The sequence below is a fragment of the Lissotriton helveticus genome, chromosome 5_1 (assembly GCF_964261635.1).
Source record: "Lissotriton helveticus chromosome 5_1, aLisHel1.1, whole genome shotgun sequence".
Classification (NCBI taxonomy): Eukaryota; Metazoa; Chordata; class Amphibia; order Caudata; family Salamandridae; genus Lissotriton; species Lissotriton helveticus.
Window position 1 is genome coordinate 2,060,862,406 of NC_136065.1, and position 26,597 is coordinate 2,060,889,002.

Sequence of the window (26,597 nt, forward strand, 5' to 3'; positions counted from 1 at the left end):
GCAACACTTGATGTTATTGCACCAAGGATATTGTGCTGGATAACTAAACACTTCTAAGGTCCCAAAGGCGAGACCTATTGGCTATGCCAATGCTTGTTTTAGTGGTTATCTGCCAATAAAATCTATGATTCCAAGTGCAATGTCAGTGTTTCTTAATTTAATATTATGTACTAGTCCACCAAATCACCCTTAGTGTATCTTTTGTATAATGGGTGAAACAGGCTCATTAGACACTGAATTCCCTGTAAAATGTTGTTGAAAGAATAAAAATAAATCCAGATCTAAAGATTCAAGTTTACTTCTGGTATTGTTTGGCTGGTGGACCCCGGCAGCTCAAACTTTTGGCTTTTGTTTTGTATGCCCACATTTTCTAAAGTTTAATGTATAATTCAATACAGCTTGACATCAAGGGGGCTTGAATTACCTAAAATTAAGTAAGAAATTCAAAATTGTTCCAGCTGGGCCGCTTGGTCACGTGCCTTCTTCACCCTTCATTAATGGACAGCATTGTGGTCTGTGGTCAAACCTCACTCTGCTCTGACTACCGAGATATCCACAGAGGACAGCGGTATCCACCATCGGTCAAGCGGGCGGGCCACGCTGAATCTTCAGGACATCAGTAGCTGGTAACTATAATGAAAGTTCATAGTGGGTGGCTATCCTGAACACGTGGAATGGAATGGACCCAACCCCTCTGGACTTGAAGTTAGCCACGTCTCTTGTACACTTGCTACCAGAACTATTCTGGATACATTGGGATACACATCCCTGGCTTTAATCTCTCTGGTATCTGTTGATGCTAGCAGTCTGGATGTCACTTGTAGCTGCAGACAGGTGTAGACATGTGGACAGGCACTCTATGTTATTTTTTGGAATTCTTTCTCCGAGAAGAAGATTTAAATCCGATAAATATAAGTGATGCACATAGGCACGAACAATGTGTAATGCAAGCTTATTTCTTAGACTCTACAGGGCAGATTTACAAGCCCCTTGTGACACATTTGCACTACTGTTGTGTCACTTTTGTGACGCAGCAGCAGCGTAAATCATGCACCACGTTGCAACTTATTTACAACGTGGCGCATCTAGGCAGATGCGCCATGTTGTAAAGCACTGCGCCACATGAAACCTGTGTCAGGTTTCATGTGGGCGTTTTGTCGCAGAGTGGGCGTTCCCTCGCAGGAAAGCCCCGTGAAACTGACGCAGTGAAATCTACAAGATTTCACTGAGTCAGTTTTACAACGCTGCTGCGTCAAACTCCTGCACCTGCTTGAAGCAGGGTAAGGTGTGATGCACCACGTTAAGTATGGGCGGCCCCTGTGCATTGCTGGTGTTGCGTTGCACTGGTGTTGCGTTGCGCTTGCGACGCGACTCCAGCAATGCGCTGCCCTTATGCCACAAGATGCGTCACGCATCTGCCCCTCCTGGCACCATGGTGCGTCGCATTGTAAATGTGACGCATCCGTGGTGGCGCAAGGGGGGGATTGCGTGATGCATCTGTTCTGGCGTATCCCTGCTGATTTGCAGAGATGCGTCAGACATTGTAAATATGCCACTACATTTGACGGTGAATGTCTGAGGCATTCTGAATATTTTTCAACAGCAATTAATAAACAGTAGTGGCTCGCCCTAGGTCTGTTTTCACGAGAATCTTGTAGATCACGTTATGTCACAGTTCCATGCGTCAAATGTATTTTATCCATAGCATGAAGGAATGTGTGCGGTATTTTCCTTGAAGATAGGAGCGCAGAACAATTATTACCTCCTTAGGTGTGTCAGTTCATTCTTATAAAACGTTGGTGTGCTTTATTTAGTTATTTTCAATAGCTGGTATGTGCTTTATGCCACTTTAAATGTCTTCCACCTAGAATGCTGATTTTATTTGAAATGCAAAATTTTTATTGCACTTCTAATTTTGTAAACGTTTGCGCGAAACTTAGAATACCAGACAGGCGTTAGGGCAAAACCTGAAAAGTGTTCTGTTACAGGTGTTTCTGCACTTTGTGTGTTCGGAGCCAGGCTGGAGTTTTTTGGTTAACCTCTTGGTAAACCATTCTTAGGGGCACACAGGTAGGAGGTGCCATGTCACAAAGTGAGGTCAGGTCACCTTTGACATCATTGACATCACAGAAATGTCCTTAAAATTAGTAAAACCCCTAAAATTGATATAATGTATACAAAGAAACAATCTTAAATTAATAACAAAACTATACCAAAAAAAAGCTTGACTAAAATACACACACTTACCAACTTACATCGTTCCGAATAAGAGCTGTGCATTGCACCAGTGTAGTGTGACCCCAAAACAGAGCTTTACACCACTACCGTGACTATGTTAAAGACGCAGAACAAAGCCGTGTATGGCATACTTCTGAAGACGTATTTTTTAAACACCAGATACTCTCAAATGTTGTCATTTGCATAAAATATTTGTTTGTCCCAAAACATTTACTTGCCATTTAAAAAGCACTCGTTTTTCCGACAATACCAGCTTGTCATATGCAGCGAATAGACAAATTTAACACGAAAAATATGTCTGTCATTGTAGCACAATGTTGTGTCCCAAATATCAGTTTGTCACCCGCAGCATAATATGAGCTTAACTTGGGGTTTTAAGTGGGCCGGGTCCTGCTGGTGTTAATCACTGCTCGTTCTAACAAGCACTGGAAATGCAATAGGTCTCGCATTAGAAAATTTGGAGCTTTGGTTTTGTAAATGACAACTTTTTTTTTATGTGTTGGTCTTGAAAATAGCAAAATTAATTGCTTTGTCATTTACAATGCCAATACTTTTAACTTTTTCAAATGTGACACCTATAGCCTTTGTAATGCCACATGTTTTGTATGTACGTGACTTACATGTATTCATATAACAAATACAAATGGCTTTTAATTTTTTAAAATAATTAATAGTTAAATAAAAGTTCTTGTAATTTACACATGATATTGGCATTGTAAATGACAATGCCTTTTATTTATGTTTTAAAAACCAATACATAAATAAAAGGCACTGGCATTTAAAATGCCAATAGCTCAAACTCTCCCAACTGCGAGACCTATTGCATTGCAAATGCTTGTTTATTTTTAAAGCCGACATACAGGTTTCCTCGAAAGTCAGCTCAGGTCTAAAGGAGTTGGTGATGATCAGGGGGCCAGGCCTGCCCAGGCTCGCAGCTGGGTTTGCCACACACAAGTGGAGGAGAAGACATCCCATGCATGCTGTAAGGACTTAGTGAACGAGGCCTTTGGATGAGACTAACAGGCCAAAGCAACGACTTATCTTGAGATTCTGGTACTGAGCAAACATCCGAAACTACAAAACAAATCATTAAAATGTGTCTGAGAATTAAAGCATAACCACTGTTACCTGGAAAAATGCATGCATGTAAGATGACAACGTAGACAAAATGTAGAATGCAAAGAGCACGACTGGGCATAGTGAAGAGAATAAGAAAGTGCAGAAAGGAGGTAGAGAGAGAGAAGTGAGGAAAAAGAGGGAATAAAAAAGTCAAATGAGGATAGATGAGAAGTGCAGTGCAGAAATATAGAAGTGAGAGAGCAAAGGCAGAGAGAATGTAAGTGGGATGAGAGTGTAGAGTTCAAGGGAGGGAGATGGAAGGGCAGAGAGAAGAGCGATGGGCAGAGAATAGAGGCAGAAGGTCAGGGGTTGCAAACAGAAGGATGGGAGATTGAAAGTAATGTCAGAGGTGAGCTGCTGAACAGAGGTGCCTGCGCAGTGAATGTTTGCCAGGAAGCCACCCGCTGGCGTTTCCTACCACCCAGAAGGGTGTGAAGCACTTGTGTGCTTCCGAGCACAAAAACACACGAACGTTACATGAGACAAGGAATGGGAGGGTTGCAAAGGGCATAGGTCATAGGCTCCTGCATTAAACTAGAAAGAGTGACAAACGCGTGTGACACGGAAAGATATTTAAATTAAAGAGCATGAAGTTGTAGCTAAGACATGCATGTTAGGGGCAGAAACCCTACATGTAACAAACAGCTCTTTTTATTTTATTTTAGTTTTTTAGTTTTATATAGCGTGAGCTAGACTGGAGAGCTGGACCGGAGACGTCGGGTATCAGAGTGCTTTACATGAGCACCAGTTTCGTCACAGAAGATAAGCTTTCGAGTGATTCAGGAACTTTGAAACATCTAACACAGTGAGTGCGGTCAGTGAAGGGTATATTCAACGTCCGTGTGAACGGTAGATTAAACAATTGCGCACGTAGTGCGATACCCAAAGTTAAGTGGGTATGGAGCGCTTACCGTAAGCGTGATACGGGAGACCGAGCTCATTTCCAACAATATCATCACAAAGTGATGTTGAATAACCCGGGTAGGCGTGACAGACCGTAATAAAGTGATCATAGAAGAAAGACTATGGGTGCTTTGTGTCCAAAGAAAAACACATGCATAAAGTTACGTTAAAGTCAATCCTAAAAACTGAAAAACGGGGCTGAACACGTAAAGGTACCAGATAGAAAGTGTCCGATAAGCAAACAACTATGAAGTGTACCAAAATAAATGTAGTGTTATAGCAAACAAGGCAGCGCTGGAAGGAAGGAGAAATGCGAGTCACGGCCAATGCAGCGCTCCTGAAACTGAAAGCACGGCCGGCCGGCCGTGAAAACCTTTGATGCCGCAGGGGGTGGAGCGGCACCAAGCTGGGCAACAGATGGCTGACGATTTGATGCTGTGCACGCGCATTTTAGGTCAATGCGCTTGCGCATTGACCTAAAAGCGCACGGGCACAGCACCAAATCGCCAGCTAGTTAAACATCTGTTTAAGCCCCTTTATATCTCGCTCCCGCTCAATGCGCATGCGCATTGAGATAGGTCGCTCGACCTAAAAAGGAGGTGCCGAGACGGGTACCCAAAGCCATCACCTCTCTGGTGTCGACTCAATAAAATCCGATTCCAAAATATGTGTTACTGTGGGCTTCAGGCGCCAAGGAGGCGGTTAGGGTGTGTGAAAGGCAGATTCAGTATGCAAAGCACAAACACGATTACACAACGGTGCCAACCCCTCTTCCATGACTGAAAGAAGTCGTGAGTAACGAAGCACTGCTTCTCAGGGCACTTGTTAGTGAAGGGAAAGCTACACAAGTTGGTGAAGGGAGGAGACTGGCGGCTGTAAGGATCTGCATGCTCGGTCACTCGAAGAGCCTGTCTGTTGTCAGGCAACCAGGCTACAACATGGCGCTGCCGGCGCCCGTCACCAAAGACAGACAGAGCCCACTGAACTGGTCAAAAGCAAATCCACGCAGACCCAGGTGGCTGAACACCGCGCGCTACTCCCACTGGAGCCTGTGAAGAATGTAAGCAATCGAGAGCGAGCAGCCCATCTATTTTCAATTATCACGCCCATGTATGGGCACGATAATTCAAAACAAATGCCGCCCGTGCGGGGAACCGCAAGCATTAGGCCGTGGGCATCAACATTGGGACAAAAAACTGACAAAACAACGCCTTTGGCCATTTACGTGCTGTCTTTTTACAAAGACAGCACTCTGCGCTAAGGCTCGACCTAGAAACCATAAATTGATTTCTCACTTGTGGACCCACTTTTGTCATCTACGTTCTGGAATGTCCGTGCAAACTACGCTATGTAGTTAGCACCACCATGGCAGTGAAAAAAAGAGTGTTAGAACATATGAGGGCGATTAACACAAAGACCCACATTACCCAGTCGCAAGACACTTTGCAGAATATCACTTATCAAACAGTTCTTTACTGACATACTTTGCAATGGAACAAATTGAACAGAATTTCAGAGGTGGGAACGGGGTACCCCACCTCAGACAAAATGAGTCCTGGCATATCATAAACCTACAAACTAACACACTGGAAGGGCATAATCAGGATGAAGAACTGAGTATTCACCTTCATGAGCATTAGAAGAATGCCCCAGTGAGAATGTAGGGATAAATTCATAGGGCGTAATGTCCTCCTTGTATTATGTTTATAATATGTCTGTGTTATCTGTGCAAATGTTACTTGTTGTTTTTAACCTTAACCGCAAATGTAATCTATGGTTTTTCTTTTAAACCACAGGAGGAAAGGAAGGGGCCGACTAAAGTGGATACGTCAAATTCTTCCCCTACCCTTTTCTTCAACATCATGAAAAAGAGTGGTGTAGGCGAGTATTAGACAGATAAGACAACATATTTGTTCTTCAATGACTTCATTGAAAATCCTTAACTATCAAATTTGAATATAGATATGTATTTGATGCTGTTTGAATTATTTCACTTACTTTGAATTTAGGAATTTTATTTGTGTGGCTAACTGAGCTGATGGCATGGGACTTTGCCATACTCTGGGCATGGGTACATAGTCATACAAGCAATAGGAGTGGCGGAAGTCGAGTAAGGGACTTTCGCGGAGAGGTGCGGAGCATGTTTCCGTTAGGCGGCACCCGCCTGCCACCTGCCGCCCGCCCGCTGCATGCCCGCCTCCCGCCCGCCATATTAAACAACATTAAAGCCTAAAATAACGATTTAAAAAACGTACCTTATTGCGGGGTCATCTTGCTTGTCTATCTAGCCTTTTTCTTGAAACTGCGCATGCACGGGAGCCTGCGCATGCGCATTCCTCGCCAGGGCAGTTCCGTTCCCCCCCTGAGGGTGCCGAGATTTGACCCGTTTCTCCACCTTCTTTGCGAAAGGCGGAAGGGGCAAATCTCCGCACATTCCGTGGGCGGAACGGAGATGTCCGCCTACCCCTAACAAGCAACGTGTACTAGCACTGCATCAATGTAACTTGAGCAGAAACCCATAACCTCTCCATGGCACTATGCCTAACAACCGATCTAATTTGACTTACATGTGTCATAAAACATCTCTTTTGGCACTTTGTCTTAACAACTTGACCACTATAAGGGTAGAGTGATTTTCTTCAACAGGCACTTTGCCTGATATACGAAATGCTGAAATAAGTACCACAGTGGAACTGTTTGGATATTAAAATATGTCTGTGGCATTACCGCCCTCCTTCTCCACCATTCCCTATTTATATATATATTGGCACTATGTCGAATACACATATTGTAACATGAGGTGCACAATGGTATGCATGGGTTTTTCCTGTTACCATTCCAATACGGATGTGATTTATTTCTAGAACTACATGGTTAAATATTTTCTGCTTTGTAATGACACAAATGTATATATTGACATATTTCTAGCAAACAGACATAACAATCAGTGAATTAACTGACTATGGCAATTGTGTGCTCTTGAACCAGGAATTTTCTCTTTATAATCTGCTATTCCAATATGGATGCCATATGATTAACAGTGACACAGTGAGTCCCTTTTTGCTTTCTGTGTACCACTATGTATGGGAGCTTGTCCCACATTGCAGTGTGTGATCAAGCCTGCTGGGTCAGGCGAGACGCGTAACTGAGAAAATAAACCAACTGCTGGTGCTTCATCGTTTTATTTTTGGTAAATTTGGAAATATATATATATATATATAGGCAGAAGTCACAGAATTTGTGGAATTATTAAATGTGAATGAATACAATCTTCCTTTTACGAGTCACTGGTCTACGGACAGTTTGGAGTTTCTCGATTTGAAACTCAAGGTAGAGAACAAGAAATTAGAAAGTTCATTGTTCAGAAAATAAACGGCAGGAAATAGCCTTCTGCATGCTCGCACTTGCCATCCAAGCTCACTCATCAATAGCATTCCGGTGGGCGAATTGTTAAGAGCGAAACGGAACTGCAGTACAATACAAAGTTTTAAGTCAGAGGAGACCATTATGACTGCGAGATTCCTGGTCAGGGGATACCCACTTAGGGTAATCAATAAAGCAAAAACAACAGTAGCCAAAAGATCGAGAGAGTCACTGCTAGTAGAGAAAGATGTGGTTGATCCTTCTAAAACAGAAACTAAAAAATTCGATTTATCACGTCCTATAACAACCTTTAAGATTAGGAGAAGTCTGGGCAATCTTTAAGATAAGGAGAAGTCTGGGCAAGTTCTGGCCAATACTGCACACAGACCCAAATATAGCAAAAAGTGTAGATGTTTCTCCACAAGTTACCTTTAGGAGGGCAAGATCATTGAAAAATGTTCTTTGCAGGGCAGTAGAACCCCCGAGAATGAGAATTACAGGAATACAGGGGTTCTATACGGGGAACAGCGTTTACAACGCAACTTTTACAACGAAGTACCTTTACGACGCAACCATTACAACGCAACTTTTACAACGACTTGCGCTGGGGGGCGCTCTAGGATAGGGAATAGTTTTAATTTACTATCCAACACCTTCCCTACTATCCACGGGGACTGGAGTTGGAATAGTAAATTAAACTATTCACTATCCAGCGCCCCCAACGCAAGTCGTTGTAACAACTTGCGTTGTAAAACTTGCGTCGTAAAGGCATGCGTTGTAAAAGCATGCGTTGAAACGACGTACATCCGTTCTATACATGCAGAAACTGCAAAGCATGTAAGAACAGTAGAAACATGAAAGAAGTTAGACTATCACCAGTTTGCCAACCATTCCGAATCACAGAACACACGTCTTGCAACACTGAGTTTGCAGTATATGCTCTTTTTTGCCCTTGCAAAAAGGCGTATATAGGCAGCACGATCCACAAAGCCAAGATAAGGACCTTAGAACACCTACGGGCGATTAAGAATGGGGATAAACAATACAAAATCGCTCGACATTTTCAAAGCCACCACAATCAAAATACAAACTTATTGAGTTTCTGTGTGTTGGATATGATCAAACAAAAAGAAAGGGGCAGCAGCAGAGTGCAGCTTTTAAGTCGCCTCAAATCAAGATTAATTATACAGTACAGGACACTAATTCCTATAGGACATAACTGTGACGATGAGCTCTCAGTACATCTTGGGTAGAGTAATTATATCACGTATAAACAATTATTGTATATCTGCTGGTTGGAAATCAATTTTAACTATTTTTTAATTGTTGTCTACTGTTTGATATCTGTGGAAGCAGAAAGTCAAAGTGTCACAATGAAAGAGAAAAGAAACTTTAGATTTTACTGTATTCAAGCTTTTTCTAATGTTTAGTCCAGTAAATAAATGTTAATGAGAAGCTTGTGAACTATGCTTGTTTGAAACCTCATAGTCACTGTTAGTGTTTGTGTTTTCACAGTTTTTTCATATTTTGTTTTGACAGATTGTGCGGAATACGGTGATTCGAAGAAACGTTAAAGAGCGAAAATATTGGTAGCTTCAATGGAAGCTCCTTGAGAAGTCCCTCGATTTTTTGCATCCAACATTAATCAGGCAAAGTTGAATAGATTTAAATATACAAATGCCCACGTGGGCGATGATTAAGATCGTATTTTCTTGTGGGGGACAGTGGCTGAATTTTTGCCAACAGCCCAGCTTTTTCAAGCCCACTTGGGCTATGATTAAAGACATCACTTGCCGGTCAGAGTCAATAAAGTTTTGATTCAAGTTGCCGTCTTGGGCAGGAATGAGATAAATGTGGTTGTAAATTCCTTATGGGTATATTGACGGCGAATGCTTGAGACGCTGTTTGGTGTAAAGATGAAAACATCTTTTTAACCCCTTAATTGCTGCCGTCGGCCAACGGTCGTCACGGCCACTACCTCCCCAGTGCTGCGCACGACCGTTGGACGTCCATTCAGCACTAGTTCCAATGGACAGCGCAGCACTGGGGAGGTTTATTTACAAGCTCTAAAGGGGTTAATACCTCCATACTCGCGGATGCGAGTTTGTTTTCTTAATGCACGGTTATTATTTCTCAAGGAAATGTTATACATATGTTAGGATGCAAGGACAATTCATTTGTAATTTTCGCAACGAACCATTCCGTATGAATAAGCACTTTCTTTTGTTTTGAAAAATGTTTAACAGCGTGTGTCTGTTTTCATTGTTTACATTGTTGGTAAATCACACGTTTATTTAAACCAATGAGAATCCACTACGTGACCAAGGGACTAGGTCCCAAAACGCGTTGAGTGAGTTTGCCAATTAATTTGCAGAATAAAATACTGCTTTTCATGCATATATGAGTCCGTGGTAGCTGTTTTCCATTGGGATCCTCTGGAGAGTGGACAAGTGTGGCTCAATGGTTAGAGCGGCAGACCCTGATGCCGAGGTCTAGCCCGGGACCAGGGTTCAATGCCTCGGCTGGATTTATATATATATGTAAGTAAAATTCCTGACCGCCAGTTGCGAGGCGGATCTGTGCAGGTGTGGACCACATATATGTGTGTGTCAAAAATTTAAATTAACTTCTACACACACATATGCACATGATGCGTGATAAGGTTGTATTGGCTGGAGAGAACCTCTCTGTATAAATACCCATATATGCATAAAAGCAGTAATATTTAATATGGTCTCCTTCTATAAATGTATCTGCTTGTAACAGGAAGCATAGTTCAATGCAGTATGATACTTGTATGATACATGTACACATGTATCTAGGTATTTCTTACCTTAGTGGAGGTAAATAATACCTGGATACAGGAAAATAGATAAAAGAGGCAGGCAGCAGATAGGCAGAGGGCTAGCTAAATAAGTATGGGCATAGACAGGAAAACAGCTGGACTACCAGACAACGCATTACAATGAAAACAGAATGGGTCACACATGAACCCATCTTCTCTATAGCTATAAAGCTCATTCAGCTCCGTCTTTATCGCCATCTGCTGGCCTTTTCTGTGCACTGCAAAGCTCTCAACTGCAAAGAATAAAGAGCCTAGGTCCAAGCAGTGAATGTAGCTAGGGCAATTACTGTACCTTCAGTGACGTGACCGCTAGGTGTGCTTGTTCCGTCGAAGGAGGAGTCTGGATGTTATGAAAGAGAAACCAGTGTTAGACAGAGGAGCACCATTTACATATAATGCATAACTGAGGCTCGTGTTTGTACTGTGTAGAGCTGATTCTAATGTAATGTGTAATGTGCGCTATAGAAGCGTTTATCAGTAAGAAATTGATGATTAGCATCATAGTTAACTATACTAGTTTTAGTAACAAAGTGGCATTTACTACTAATAAAATACTACAGTTCAATGGAATAAGTGTTGGTGCATTTATGATATTTACTATCCTTTCTATAATTTCATCTAGGATTAATCAGCAGTATTGCAGTTTTATCAACACTATTCTCATTACTATTATACATATAATTGTATTATTATGTTAGCTTCAAGTAATTATTATAAATCATTGCCATTTAACAATATACACATATACACAATATATACATTTCACACTTATAACCAAATAAAAAATAAATACGTGAAATTACTTAACAAGAATGATGCCATAAACTTCAGGTCTTCTTGCAACATCAGATTTAGTTTATATATGAAACCCCTACACTAAATACTCAGTAGACATAGCTAGTTATTTCAAAGCACTCGTGATGTCAGGAGTAAGGGCGGATGTAACTGGAGTAGTTCTCTCCAGAGTAATTACTGCAAAATTATTCGTAAATTATGGGTAATTACATGAGAAGCATAATCCAGCATTTAGCGCAACTTTTTTAGTGCAAAATGGACCCTTGCATAAAAAATGGACCAGAGGATGCATTTTGCGATAAGAACATAGCACTAAATATTACAGGACACGGAAAGCAGTATCCAGCAGTGGCTCGCTCTCTCTTGGGTCATTGTTCCTGTGCTCTGGCTGTAGGATTTTTTGCCCCAAATAACTCTTAATTCCTCTAGCTGGCGGAATCGCATAATATCTGTATTTTCACAAGAGTAATGAATACTAACTAAGATTACTCCAGAAACGCTAACGTATTTACAATATTGCCCAGGCCTAGTCAGGAGGCCAATATTAAGCGCCAATAGTTTGTCAGCCTCTTTGATGTCTTCCCCTTAGCGGCTACCAGACTGTAAATAGTCTATTGCTCTAGTGTGATGCTTAACCATTACAACATGAGACATCCTACGCTACCAGGCAGTGAATTTAGATTAGCCTGGCTTAGGCTTGTTGTAAAAGTAAGAGCATTAAAAATTGTCTTCTCGTCTGTGGACCGATGAATGGCAGGATTGATGGCGCCCATTTTGAACACAAGGGTGCATATTATGCTAAGAAACTACTGCTAAATGCCGAGAGTACGTTGGAGAAATCCTAACCACTGTTAAATCGCAGTTTACAAACGTGAACATCACCGGCGCCATCTTGCCTAACAAGAGCCACTGTCCGCACGTAAAACGGCATCCATTTTAGGTGCCGCGGCCATCTCGCACTTTGCAAGTCACCCACGATTCACCCTGACCTCGCAACCATCCCCTGTGCCTTGATTCAGCATGACCAAATGCACTAAGGTCATAAAACCTTGTCCTCGTGACAAGACCCTGGAGCTACTTCCCGCCCTAAACACGTTTGTCCTTTCATCCTCCACACTCGAGCAGGCCCTTCTGATAACCTCCCACTGCACCTGGCCACTCGATCCAGTCCCAGGCTGTAAACCAAGCCCTGCGGATGTAGTTTATTGCCCCCACACAGTAGGACTTGTTGCACGAACAGAAATCTTTGATCCTATCACTTGCATAACCCTTAGATGTGACTGATCACACACATGTACAGATCCTGTCGGAATGTCCAGCTGCGAGATATCAATCACTAATTAAGACCCGGGTGGGGGACGAAAAACTGTTGGGACTCTGTGAGAACCTGCTGGGGGCGGGAATTCCTAGGATGTTTGACCACCAATAAAGTTACTGTAAGTTGTATAAAAAGGAGAGCAGCGGAGGAGTTGTTAGGACACCTCCTGAAGACATCCCTTGTGTCAGACCTGACGTGTTCTCCTCTAGAGCAATAAACTTGTTCTTGCTTTCCAGGTTCAGCGCGTGCCTCTTTATTTTGGTAACTATCGATATTGGAAATTAGAGGCATCTTGTGCCAAGCAGCCTGGGTATTCGTTAGAGATTGGCTGGTTTTCCACACCCAAGTGCACATTTATCAAGCATGACTGTCTCCGTATGCTCTTTATTTGTGTTCCATTTCATTAAGTGCTATTTATTACAGAAAAATACATCCTGACTTCTATTTTGGATGCAGTGGGACATTTTTGAGCTAAGAAAATAGAGCTAAATGCAGCACTACTAAGCCTATTATTTATTTTATTTTATTTTTGTGTTGTATTGAGCGCAAACTTGACCCATGAGGGTATCAGAGCGCTTTACACGGTATACAGTGTTGAACAAACAAAAGGTTTAAAGTGCAGAAAAATACAGAATCAACAATTGGATGGCACGGAGCTGGGGTGCTGAGACCATAGGAAAGAAAGGGATACAGGTGTATGGTTACAATCTCCGTTAGAGTCAGTAGCAACAAAGGTCCCATATCTTCCCGCTGTGGAGAATTGGTGTTGAGCAAACAAAAGGTTTAAAGTTGCAGAATAAACAAAATCAATGATAGGATGTGAGGGGCCGGGGGGCTGAGAACATAGGTAGGAAGGGGATATCAGTGTAAGGTTACAATCACCGTTAGAGTCAGTAACAACAAAGGTCCCATATATTATCAGCGTGGAGAATTGGTGATCTGGGAAAAGGTGATAGTCTTAGATTTGTCAGGCACAGTGTGGTGGTTGAGTGAAGTCCTTAGATGAGGAATTTACCCATGAAGTGAAAAGCTTGCTTAGTATATGGTGCACACTTATGTAAGTGGGCATCCAGCACTAATCCAAACAACCCTTATGGTGATTTTCGTGCTCTTAGACAACCTTAGAAAGCTCTCTAAGTTGTAGTTGCGGAGACCAGCCTTCAGGCTTAGTCCAGAAGGAGTGTAAAACAGCTTGTTTTACCAGAGAATAATCTTATTGGTTGAGATTAAGTGAAAAAGAACCACACAGTGTATTTATAAAAATATGTATTTATTATAAGACACTCACTAACACATACAAGTATCTCCTACCCGGAGATACAGGAAATGCACACAATACTTGACAAGGAAAACAGGTAAGTAGCACGAATACAAAGTGGTCACCAGGTGGCGACCAAATTATATACTAAAATAGTGATATGCAAACCACTACTTAAGTCAAGACTGTACCCAGAAGACGTAGAAGTGCCAGGGACCCAAGGAACCTTGGAGGTAAGAAACCAGGAACCGCACGGAGGACGTGTGCGGAGGGAGAACACGACCGCGGGCTCAATACAAGTCAACGGGCTCAATACAAGTTCCTCAAGGAGCTAAACCTCACTCAAATATGCACCCAGCCCACTCACTCACAAGGAGCGACTTTAGATTGGATAATTTCTAGAAACAAAGAAATCTCAATTACCGCTATAGACCCGTGTGACTGGTCTGATCATCACGCTATAACTTTCATGATACCTACAATGAAAAAGGGCAGGAACATGCAACCGCGCAAGGTCAAAAAACTGATACGAGATACAAAAGAAGCTAATATTGAAATATTGGTTGAAAGATGTGAGAAAGACCTCAAGCCTCCTAACAACTGGCAGAATGTAAATGAGCTGACTGATCACTACATAACCTCAATCGGTAATATAGTCAATGACACCTTGCCTCAAAAACTGAAAAGAGTCTCGGAAAAACCCAAAAATCCTTGGTTTAATGAGGCTTTGAACGAGGACAGGCGAAAACTGAGAATGGCTGAAAGGAAATGGAGACAACATCCCTCCTCCCCCGAACTGAAGGACCTCAGAAAAACAAGAAAACAATATAACTTAAAGATAACCAGCGCCAAAAAAGAATTTATAAGGGCTGAACTGGACAATGCCACAAACAGACCTCGAAAACTCTTCGAGATCCTAAAACAACAGTCAAATAAACTAACTAAAACGGCCCAAGAGAACCCAAAAAATCCCATAAGCTGTGAGAAATTCTCCTCATTTTTCACGGACAAAACTAAACTGCTAGAAGCTGAGCTCACAAAATCAGCGGCTAACCTCACGACCCTTCCCCCTTCTAAAAAGGAGGCGAATGCAACAACGATGGATCATCTCACAAAAAATAAGGCAAGCTGGGACACATTTGAACTATACAACCAGGAAAAGATCGCCAAAACGCTAGCGAATCTTAGACCAAACAACCACTACCAAGACCCGCTACCGGCAAAATGTGTAAGAGAAATCAGCCACACTCTAGTTCCAATCTGGACTGAGATAATAAATGCCTCACTAGCACAAGGGACCCTTCCTGACTGCCTAAAAACGGGGCAAGTAGCTCCCATTATCAAAAAACCGACAGCTGATGCGACAGACCCGAATAACTATCGACCAGTGACCAACATCCCTCTACTGGCCAAACTTATTGAGAAATGTGTACAAGGCCAACTGAGTCAACATATCGCTAAGTTCTCACTACTAGATGACTGCCAATCAGGTTTCAGAACAGGACACAGCACTGAAACTGCGATATTACATATTGTGGATGACGCTTTACAAGCCCTTGACCAAAATCATGCGTGCCTACTGATTCTACTGGACTTGTCATCGGCATTTGACACGGTAAATCATGCGATACTGATGACCAGACTACAAGACAGGATGGGTTTATCTGGAAACGTACTGAAGTGGTTTAACTCCTTCCTACAGAACAGGACTCAGCTATTCCTGGTCAACGAAGCAATCTCTTCTCCGTGCCCTAACTCAATAGGGGTCCCTCAAGGCTCAACGCTATCCCCAGATCTATTCAACTTGTATGTAGAACCTCTCACAGAGATTCTTCGGAACTCACAGATATCCTACCACATGTACGCAGATGACACGCAAATATATATGAAGATTGCCTGCAGTGAAGACATTGACCTTATGAATGAAACTCTAAAGAGAGCATTGCAGTGGTTAACAGCCAATCACCTGAAACTGAATGCCAATAAAACTGAATTCCTGTTAATCTCACCGACAAGGAGTCACACAGAGGCAAAGGAATGGGCGAAATTGGTGACTGCGCTTAACTGCACCCCGACCCTAGTTAATTCAGCCAAATCACTAGGAATTACACTAGACAAGAACCTAGACATGAAAGAACACATCAACTCGATGGCCAAGGGCGCCCGCTTCCACTTGAACTATCTAAGGAAACTGAAGCCCTTTATCTCTGAAGCAGACCTAAAACTTGCTATCCAATCGCTAGTTATCTCGAGGATCGAATATGGCTGCACCACATTAGCTGGCCTACCGAAAACATCCACTGCACCACTAAAAGCCTGTCTCAACGCAGCGGCAAGACTCATCACAGGAACAAGGAAATTCGACCACATATCTCCTCACCTGAAGGCACTAAACTGGTTACCTTACGATGTTAGAATTAAAATGAAGATGGCCTGCATCACACATAAAGCGGTCCACTACAACATGCCTAGATATCTAGCCAAGAAAATTAAGATATCGGGAGGTAACAGATCAACAAGAAGCTCTAAAGAGCTGCTATTGTGGCCGGCCTTCTTCCAGAAAAAAAAGACCTATGACCGAGCTTTTTCGGGAGCCGCCCCCAGAGTCTGGAATTCACTCCCTCCTTACATCAGGAGGATTCAAAATATCGCAGCATTTAAAAGGGAACTGAAAAGCCACATGATGAGTAAATACCCTACATAGAGATACCCACAGACTAGTGATATGAACATTTCTGCCAAAGGAGACTGGAGTCACCACGAACTATTGGAAGACCAATAAGACAAATGACTGATGCCACTCAAGCCTCGGCTTTACAATCTATTGCTACCTCACTATTAGGTGATATCTGCACTATGTCTTTCACCTGAAGATAATACCCATACCTTAACCTGTTAATATTTGATCGATGCATCTAGCTATACCCATTCTACTCTTATTGCTAATTACGCTGATATTGACCTGTTAATAATATACAATCCTACCTCATAGAACTTGACTGTATGACTATGACACAACCTAAAACATATGCACCCCCTAACGCTAACTACTCAGGCGTTAGGAATATATTTTACCTAATCACCTTAGATAGCACATTACCTCCCACCTCAGATTTGTTTTTGCTGCTATAACTGCTACTATAATGTCAACTGTATAATCTTCTATGTCATTATGTAATCCCCTTTCTAATCTCCCTAGATAGCATACTGCCTCTACCTCTATATATATTTTGCTGCTATAAATGTTACTATAATGTCAATCTGTTATCCCATATGTTAAGCGCTCTGATACCCACGGGTCTTGTCCGCGCTATATAAAACACTATAAATAAATAAATAAATAAAACGGGTAAATCGGGGTTGCAATTTTAAAGAAGAAGGACCCTTCCCAGTGGACCCTGAAGAAACCCTGTGGAAGACAGAAGTTTGGAGAGCCACCCCACTTGTGGAACCAGGATACCTACACCAGGGAAGCTAGGTGCATAGGTGTTAAGTGGCAACGGAAAGCACTGTCGAACTCAATGGAGGACTTCAGGAAGATGCCGCTGTTGAAGAAGGTGAAAGTGTCCGGTGGAACCCAAAGATGGATTCACTATGAGAAGTACCTGCAAGCGGAGGAAACAGAGTCTATGCCACTCAGGAGTGACCAGGGGGCACGAAGTCATATGCCCACTGATGTCGGGTGTTGCAGGAGAGTTGACGGGGACCTGGGAGGAACATGGAACAAATCCAGTCCCAGTACAGACTTTAGAGAACACTGGGTCCAGATAGATCATGACAATCTTTTGAACATCGAGACCTGGGTTTACAAAGTTCTTGTGTTGCCCTTGCATCAGGCAGAGCGACGCAAGGCAATGCAAAGGCACAAGTGAGATATACTGAACCCTGCAAAGCCACCTTTTGTTGCTCTGCATGGCTTAGTAAATGCAGATTAAAGTAAGGTAGTGCAAATCGCTGCAATGGGCTACTTTGCATTAGGAAGGCAATCCATGGGTGGAGCATGGCCGTCCCCACTCATCCCCAGATATACAAAGACTTAGACGAAAACCTTGGAATTTTTTCTATTTAGGGAGTTTTATAGAGCGCTTGGTGACGCAACAACGGCGTGTCCCCGCGCTGAGGAGAAACTTTTATTACTGGAACTTACAGAAGCGGCATACCTACTGAGCGAATAGGGCAGTTTTAAGCTTGGCTCTAAAAATTGATTCTGATGGCTCTAATCGCAGTGCCACGGGTAACTTGTTCCATCTAGAGGCTGCAAGGTATCTGAAAGATCTTCCGCCCATCCGTGCTCTAGACACCTTAGGAACAACCAGGAGTCCAGAGCCGGAGGATCTCAAGGATCGGGGAGGTTCGTAAGATGTCAAGAGTCCCTGCAGAGGGAGAGGAGATCTCCCGTTAATGATCCGATGGCACGTGCATAGTGCTTTAAATTCTACCCTGCTTCTGACTGGGAGCCAGTGCAGAGACCGGAGAGCCGCTGCAGAAGCGGCTCTTCTGGGTAGTCTAAGCACTAATCGGGCAGCGGCATTCTGAAGGACCTGTAAGCGGCTAAGGTTCTTCTCCAAGGTACCTAAATAGAGAAGATTGCCATAGTCCATCCTTGATGTGACTAGTGCATGAACCAAGGTTTGTCGGGCTCTCACGGGCAAGAACTTCAGAGTCTTCCTGAGACTTTTAAGGGTCCCAAAGCATAGTCCGACCACCTGGTTGATCTGAGGGCCAAAGGTGAGGGCAGTATCAAACCAGATGCCCAAATTCCTTGCTTTCTGGCACGGAATGGGTGTAGGGCCTAGACAAGATGGCCACCATGCCGACGTCCACGCAGACTGGCAGCCCCCCACGACCAGCACCTCGGTCTTGCCTCCGTTGAGCTTGAGGCAATTGGCGGACATCCAGGCCGCAAGATCTTGCATGCATGCTCTGAAGATGTCCGCCGAAGGACCGGGTGCACGCGACAGGGAGATAACCAACTGCGTGTCGTCGGCATATGACACCATACTGAGGCCGTGACTCTCTACTAAGGTGGCAATCGGAGCAACATAAAGATTAAAAAGTGTAGGACTCAGGGACGAGCCCTGCGGCACCCCCTGGTCCAAAGGAATTCGCTCAGAGTAGTGGTCACCCTGCCTCACTTGGAAACCCCGGCCAGTAAGAAATGAGTAAATCCATTTCAGCGCTGCCCCTCTCACCCCGACCTTGTTCAGACACTGTAGCAAGATGGAGTGTGCTACAGTGTCGAACGCGGCGCTAAGGTCTAATAAGATTAGCGCCATTGTTTGTCCCTCGTCTGCACCCTGCCTGAGAGCTTCGGTGGCCCTCAGAAGGGCAGACTCCGTAGAATGACGGGGCCGAAACCCGAATTGGGTAGGGTGAAGATGGTTGCCTTCCTCCACATAGGTCATTAGCTGTTTGTTAACCACCTTCTCCGCTACCTTGGAGAAGTAAGGCAGTAGGGAGATGGGGCGTAAGTTGTCCAGTTTCTCAGAGCTAATGCTGGGCTTCTTGCGGAGGGGAAGCACCACAGCCTGTTTCCAAGCCTCTGGTATTGAACTGGATTGGAAGGAGACATCTAACACATGCCTGATGTAGGGTTCAAGGGTCTCCAAACTGTCACTCAACCTTTTTGGGGATGCAGGATCACGGGGAGAGCCAGATTTAACAGATCTGCAAATTTTAACTAGCTCTTCCGGTGAGGGGGTGGTGAAATTAAGTAGCTGATTTTGATCATCTTCCTCTGCTACTAGGTCTGCCGGCTCTTCCGCTGCATGAGGTATTTCGGAGAAAGCAGCGTAAATTTTAGACACTTTATCTCCGAAGTAGTTAGCGATGCGGTTTCATGCTGCTACTGAGTGACCTTTGTCTTGAATTGAGGTTTTTGGGGTGGCTAAAGACTTATATATGCTGAACAGTTCCTTGGCGGAGTTCTCTGCCCCCTGGATTCTGTCAGCATAGTATATGGCTTTCTCTATACGGATTTTATTATGGTAGATGCGTCTCTTAATATGATAAGCTTCTTTCATCAAGTCATCATATGCCACTCTCCATTGTCTCTCTGCTCGTTTACAGTCCCTTTTGGCGCGGCGCAACGCCTCGCCAAACCAGGGAGCAGTTATCTGTCTGTGGGCACCTTTTGTTGGCCGTCCCAATGGGGCTGTACAGTCCAGAGCGGCTGTGATGCGGTCATTGAGCAATTTATTTGCCGTTGCCACATCCTTGCCTCCTGGAGGCCCTTCCGCAATGAGAGCCTTATTAAACTCTGGCAGGGAAAATGTTGCCCACCTTCGACGATGGTAATTAAGAGGGGCGGAAGCATGAGCTTTATGCTTAGGCAGGTAAATAACAAATGGGACAAAAAAGTGATCTGTCCAGGGCAAGGGCTCTGGGGGTGCAACCAAAACATCCTCCCAGTTGGCAAATATGGGATCTAACAGATGCCCACGGTTATGTGTGGGAAGCTGTCCCTTGAGCTCCAGCTGTAGGGTATGAAGTTCCTCCCGGAGCTCCATCGCTCCTTTATCTAGTGGATCTTCTAGATGTGTGTTTAAGTCACCTAGCAGCAGAAACTTATCACTTCTTATCGCTGTTTCAGTGACGCACTCTAGAAGATTGCCTTTAAATCTGGACATAGGTCCTGGTTGGCGGTATACTAACAGACCTTTTAAAGTCATGTTTCCGTCGATTGTTATGGTGAAAAAGCCCGCCTCACAACTGGCCAAACTTATTGGTTCAAGTTTACAAGCCCAGTGTTGTTTAAAGGCGATCGCAATTCCACCTCCTCTGCCTATCGGTCTGTCCAGGCGGACCATCTGATAACTCTCTGGTAAAGCCTGTATAATATCAGGGTCACAGTTGGAATCAAGCCAGGTTTCTGTAATGAACAGTAGGTCGGGATTTTTATCGGTGAGAAGCTCATATACATCATATTTGTGACAGCTCAGCGATCTAACGTTAATGAGGCCACAAGACAGGGACAAATTACTAGTCTTGTCCTCTGCTTTCACTATGCAGAAACGAAATTGGCAGTGACGACACCCTTCGTTCACCCCTGCTCTAACGCTGTGGAGTCCAAGGGTACACACATTAGATGAGCAACTTACTAATTCATTCCTGCTCCAAGTGATTCTGCTAGGGGCAGGGGTTCGGGCCCTGGGCCGTGTCCGGTCGCGGACGGGCGCAGACGGGCTTGGCTTAGGCGCGGCTTCGGCGCGCATCCGGCGCGCCCGCTGCGCCAGCCCGCTGCGCCGTCTGGCCGGAATGCACATTTTATGGAGTGTGAGGAGGGTGGGAGGGCAGCGCGACTAGAGCGCACCCCCAGCCCTACCTAAGATGGCGCCCGCCTCCACTAACAACAATTCCCAAAAGACGACTGGGCGAGGCAGGGAGAGTACAGTTCAGCGTGTGAGAGAGGTGTCAGTGTGCCTATAAAATTCCCAATTAAAACTTTATATTTGGAGCCCCCAGGTACAATTCATAAAAAACGCTATATTAACATTTTAAAACGCAATTTCGCCAGTTAAATGTGCCAGCAAGTCCAGATAAAAATGCTCGCAGCCCTAGTGTCTCTCGCTAGGGAGAGCTCAGGAAAGGCAGCGAGAGTGCTGAGGGGCAGCTCTAAATAACCTGGGAGGGCGGGAGGGCAGCGCGACTAGAGCGCACCCCCAGCCCTACCTAAGATGGCGCCCGCCGCCACTAACAACAATTCCCAAAAGACGACTGGGCGAGGCAGGGAGAGTACAGTTCAGCGTGTGAGAGAGGTGTCAGTGTGCCTATAAAATTCCCAATTAAAACTTTATATTTGGAGCCCCCAGGTACAATTCATAAAAAACGCTATATTAACATTTTAAAACGCAATTTCGCCAGTTAAATGTGCCAGCAAGAGAGTCCAGATAAAAATGCTTGCAGCCCTAGTGTCTCTCGCTAGGGAGAGCTCAGGAAAGGCAGCGAGAGTGCTGAGGGGCAGCTCTAAATAACCTGGGAGGGCGGGAGGGCAGCGCGACTAGAGCGCACCCCCAGCCCTACCTAAGATGGCGCCCGCCGCCACTAACAACAATTCCCAAAAGACGACTGGGCGAGGCAGGGAGAGTACAGTTCAGCGTGTGAGAGAGGTGTCAGTGTGCCTATAAAATTCCCAATTAAAACTTTATATTTGGAGCCCCCAGGTACAATTCATAAAAAACGCTATATTAACATTTTAAAACGCAATTTCGCCTGTTACATGTGCCAGCAAGAGAGTCCAGATAAAAATGCTCGCAGCCCTAGTGTCTCTCGCTAGGGAGAGCTCAGGAAAGGCAGCGAGAGTGCTGAGGGGCAGCTCTAAATAACCTGGGAGGGCAGCGCGACTAGAGCGCACCCCCAGCCCTACCTAAGATGGCGCCCGCCGCCACTAACAGCAATTCCCAAAAGACGACTGGGCGAGGCAGGGAGAGAACAGTTCAGCGTGTGAGAGAGGTGTCAGTGTGCCTATAAAATTCCCAATTTAAACTTTATATTTGGAGCCCCCAGGTACAATTCATAAAAAACGCTATATTAACATTTTAAAACACATTTCGCCAGTTAAATGTGCCAGCAAGAGAGTCCAGATAAAAATGCTCGCAGCCCTAGTGTCTCTCGCTAGGGAGAGCTCAGGAAAGGCCTCAATGCAGGAATGCATCAAAATGGTACGCCTTCCCAACAGAGTCGTAACCAGGAGAAATATCTTTATTTCTTCTCTTTGTGCAGCACATGTAAAAAGAGAAAAAGGCCTGAAAAGATTGTTTTTGTGCAGGAAGTTGCCCCTTTCTTTACAAAAACAATCCTGCCTGTAACACAGGCACCCTTGAACCTTTTCACCAGGGTGCCTGACTTTACACTAGGCAGCCCTCAACGTGCCAGCACAGGAAGAGTGCAGTAATGCATCATATCTTAGCAGATATAACGCATTTCTGCTCTCTTCATGTCGTAAAGGACAGTGCAGCAAGTGGTCTTGCTATGTTGCATTTTTAAATGATAAATCTACCCCTAGATCTCTGCAGGAGGGCCCTCCTACGGTATACCATAAGTACTCAGACAGCTCAGCTCAGTTAGGCGATGAAGCACGGAATGAATAAACAGATGAGGATGAGAGTCAAATCTCCCCCAATGTTCATCATACCTTGAAAGAAGAACTACTCACCCCTGAGGGTCTTAAGGCTCTGAGGGAGGGGTGGATCCGCAGGTCTGTTAGTTGAAGAGCCAGGTCTTGAGGGCCATCCGGAAGGTGTTCAGGGAGGGGGAGCTTCTGATGTATGCCGGTAGTTTGTTCCAGGTTTTGGCTGCAATGTGAGAGAAGAATCTTCCACCTACTCTGGCTCTGTGGATGTGTGGGGTTTCGGCTAGTGCGAGGTTGGAAGATCGGAGGTTCCTTTTGGGTATGTGGAAGTTGATTCTGTCGTTGAGGTATTTGGGTCCGTTGTTGTGTAGGCATTTGTAGGCGTGAGTGAGGATTTTGAAGGTGACTCTTTTCTCCACGGGGAGCCAATGGGGTCTTCATAGGTGTTGGCTGATATGTACGTGCCGGGGGGATGCCAAGGATGAGTCTGGCGGCGGTGTTCTGTATTGCCTCGAGTTTGCGGAGTAGGGACTTGTTGATGCCAACGTAGAGCGCGTTCCCATAGTCCAGTCTACTGGTGATGAGTGCATGGATGACTGTCTTCCTTGACTCAGGGGGGATCCATTTGAAGGTCTTGCAGAGGATTCGGAGGATATTGAAACAGCTGGATGTGATGATGCCAAGGTTTTTGGCGTGGTCTGAAGGGGTAGCTGGGCTTTCGAGGGCGGTCGGCCACCAGGTGCTGTCCTAAGCTGAGGGGGTGGCTTCAAGGATGAGGACTTCTGTCTTCTCTGTGTTGAGCTTCAGGCAGCTGTTGGTTATCCAGGCTGTGAGGTCTTGCATTCCTTTCTAGAAGTTGAGTTTGGCGGTGGTGGGGTCTTTGGTGAGGGAGAGGATGAGCTGGGTGTTGTCAGCGAAGGATACGATGTTGAGGCCGTATTGTCGTACGATGGCTGCGAGGGGGGCCATGTAGATGTTGAAGAGGGTCGGCTCAGCAATGACCCCTGTGGGACTCCACAGGTGAGTTTCGTTGGGTCAGAGAGGAAGGGTGGTAGTCTAATCCTTTGGCTGCTTCCAGTGAGGAACTATCAGATCCACTCCAGGGCTGTTCCTTGTATGCTGGTGACTTGTAGTCTGGTGACTAGCGTGAGGTGGGAGACGGTGCCAAAAGCCGCTAATAGGTCAAGTAGGATGAGCGCTGCGGAGTGGCCTTGGTCCAGGAGGGTGCGGATGTCGCCAGTGGCGGCAAGCAGGGTGATCTCTGTGCTGTGGTTGCTTCAGAATCCGGATTGGGATGGGTCGTGGACGGCGTTCTCTTCCATGAATCGCGTCAGTTTCCTGTTGACCGTTTTCTCTGCAACTTTGGCTGCGAAGGGGAGGAGCAAGATGGGTCGGTAGTTCTTGAGGTCGGCGGGGTCAGCTGTGGGTTTCTTGAACAGGGGCCTGACTTCTACGCGCTTCCAGTCATCTGGGAAGGTGCCTGTTTGGAGGGAAGTTTTGATGGTGCGCTATAGTTTGGGTGCGATGGCGGCAGCAGCTCTGTGGTAGATGTGAGGGGGCAGGGGTCAGTGGGGGCCCCCGAGTGGATGACTTTCATGGTCGAGGCAGTGTCTTAGGTCGTGATTGGAGTCCAGTTGGAGATGGTGAGCTGGCTGGTGTCTCTGGAGGGCAGGGGGCCAGCTGTGGCGTTTGGAGGGTGGTTGGCAAAGTTGTCGTAGAGGTTTTTGATCTTCAGGTGGAAGTAGGTTCTGAGCTTGTGACAGAGGTCTTGGGATGGAGTGATGTCTGGGGCTTCGCTGTGTGGGTTGGTGAATTCCTGAATGACGTTGAAGAGTTCCTTGGAGTTGGTGGAGTTGACGAGGATTTTGAGGTGGATTAAATTCCTCTCTGTAGGTGGAGTAGTTTTCGGTTGTCTTGGTGTTTCTCCAGTTCTTCTCCAGGCGTCTGCTGGTACGCCTGGCTTCTTGGAGATCGGTGGTGAACCAAGGCGGCTTTCCTGGGGCACTGTTTGTCTGGGTTGCGTAGTGGGCTAGTTCTCTGGCTGCGATGTTTGCGTCGGATGTCCAGGTGTGGTTGTCTCGGGTGAGGGTGGAGTTGAGTTTTTCGTCGGTCACCTTGCTCCAGTTCCTTTGTGGTGGGTGTTGGGCTGGATTGGGTGCTTGGGTTTGTCGACGGCGAAATGTACGCAGTGGTGGTCGGTCCATGGTGGTTGCATTGTGTGGCTGAAGTGAACGCTGTTCCCTGCCGAGAAGATGGGGTCGAGGGTATGTCCTGCTCTGTGGGTCGGTGTGATGACGAGTTGTTTGAGTGCGATGTTTACGAGGCTTTCACAAAGGATGGTGGAGTTGGGTTCTCTGGGGTTGTCGAGATGGAAGTTTAGGTCTCCAATGAGTATGTAGTTCATTGAGGCGATGGCGTGGGGGGCAATGAAGTCGGTGATGGCGGTGGCGAAGGGTGTCCTGGGGCCAGGGGGTCTGTAGACAAGGGTTTCTCAGAATGTGGCGTTGGGGCTGGGCCGTATCTGGAAGTGCAGGTGTTCGTATATAGTATCCAATATCAAAATAATTCTACAGAGAGCTGCAGTTCGACTGGTGGTTACTAGATGTCCCTCATGAGTCAAATGCAAATGCTTGATGAAAGGGTTTCAATGGTTGTGCATTTGACTCGTGAGAGACATCTAGTAACGAATAGTGGAACTGCAGCTTGATGTAAGAATAATTTCAATGCTTTGCATTTGACTCGTGAGGGACATCTAGTAACGACGAGGTGATCTGCAGCTCTTTGTAGAATCATTTTGATATTGGATGCTTTAATATTCACTGCCCACTGCTAATCTCGTCCCATAATGCTTTGCAGGGCCTTTGGTTGGGATTGTTTTTTTGCCAATAACTGTGCTTGGGGTGGTCCTAAGAGGATGGGACCACCACTGAAGTTCAACAAAATGTGCTTTTTGTTTATGCTCTTTGTGTTCAAGACATCTGCTTGGTCCCCCCCCTGGGTTAGGGGGGACCCCAACATCATCAGCTCTCTCATTGCCTTATGTTTTCATTGTAAAAGTTCACTTTTGTGAATTGGTTATAAGCTTTAAAGCAGTAAAATTGCTAAGACAGTTTTGGTACTGTACTATGTGAAATTTGCGAAGTGTGAATCAGTACAAAGTTTGCATGCTCCGTTAGCGTAGGGTAGTATTAGGCCCAGGGTTAGGTATTAGTAGTGATAAGTAGGCACCCATCACTGTCAATAAGGTCACCAACCTAGTCTAGAGTGTAGTATATGTCTCAATGAAATATTCCTATGCTCAACACTTGGTAGCTTGGCTGTGAGCAGGCAGGCTTAACTTAGGAGAAAGGTATGTAAAGCACTTAAAAACAACAATCCAGACACAACACACAATAACAACCCCACACCAGTTTATAAAAATAGGAAATATTTTTATCTTTAAAAGGACACCAAAATGACAAAATTCCAATGTAGGGAACTGTAGATATGCATTTCTAAAGGATAAGCACTTTCTAGCTCTTAGAAATCTATAGGGCCACTCTGGGACATCTGATCGCACTTGACCGAGACAAGGTCAAACTTTCAGGCCGACCACGATGGAGCCCTGAGTGTATACACTGACCAGGAGGACCCAGTCAAAATTTTACCTTCAGACTTGGAAACTTTTTGGAGCTTTGTCTGCAAAGGT

General features: G+C 45.0%; 1 protein-coding gene across 2 annotated transcripts in view; it reads right to left on the reverse strand.

Moving 5' to 3' along the window:
• LOC144756289 (uncharacterized) overlaps positions 1–26,597 on the reverse strand; it is a 199,403-nt gene that overhangs the window by 114,153 nt on the left and 58,653 nt on the right. For both annotated transcript variants that reach the window (XM_078645950.1, XM_078645951.1), the window contains one exon: positions 10,761–10,808. In XM_078645950.1, coding sequence (XP_078502076.1) covers positions 10,761–10,808 — 48 coding nt within the window. The remainder of the gene's footprint in view (positions 1–10,760; positions 10,809–26,597) is intronic.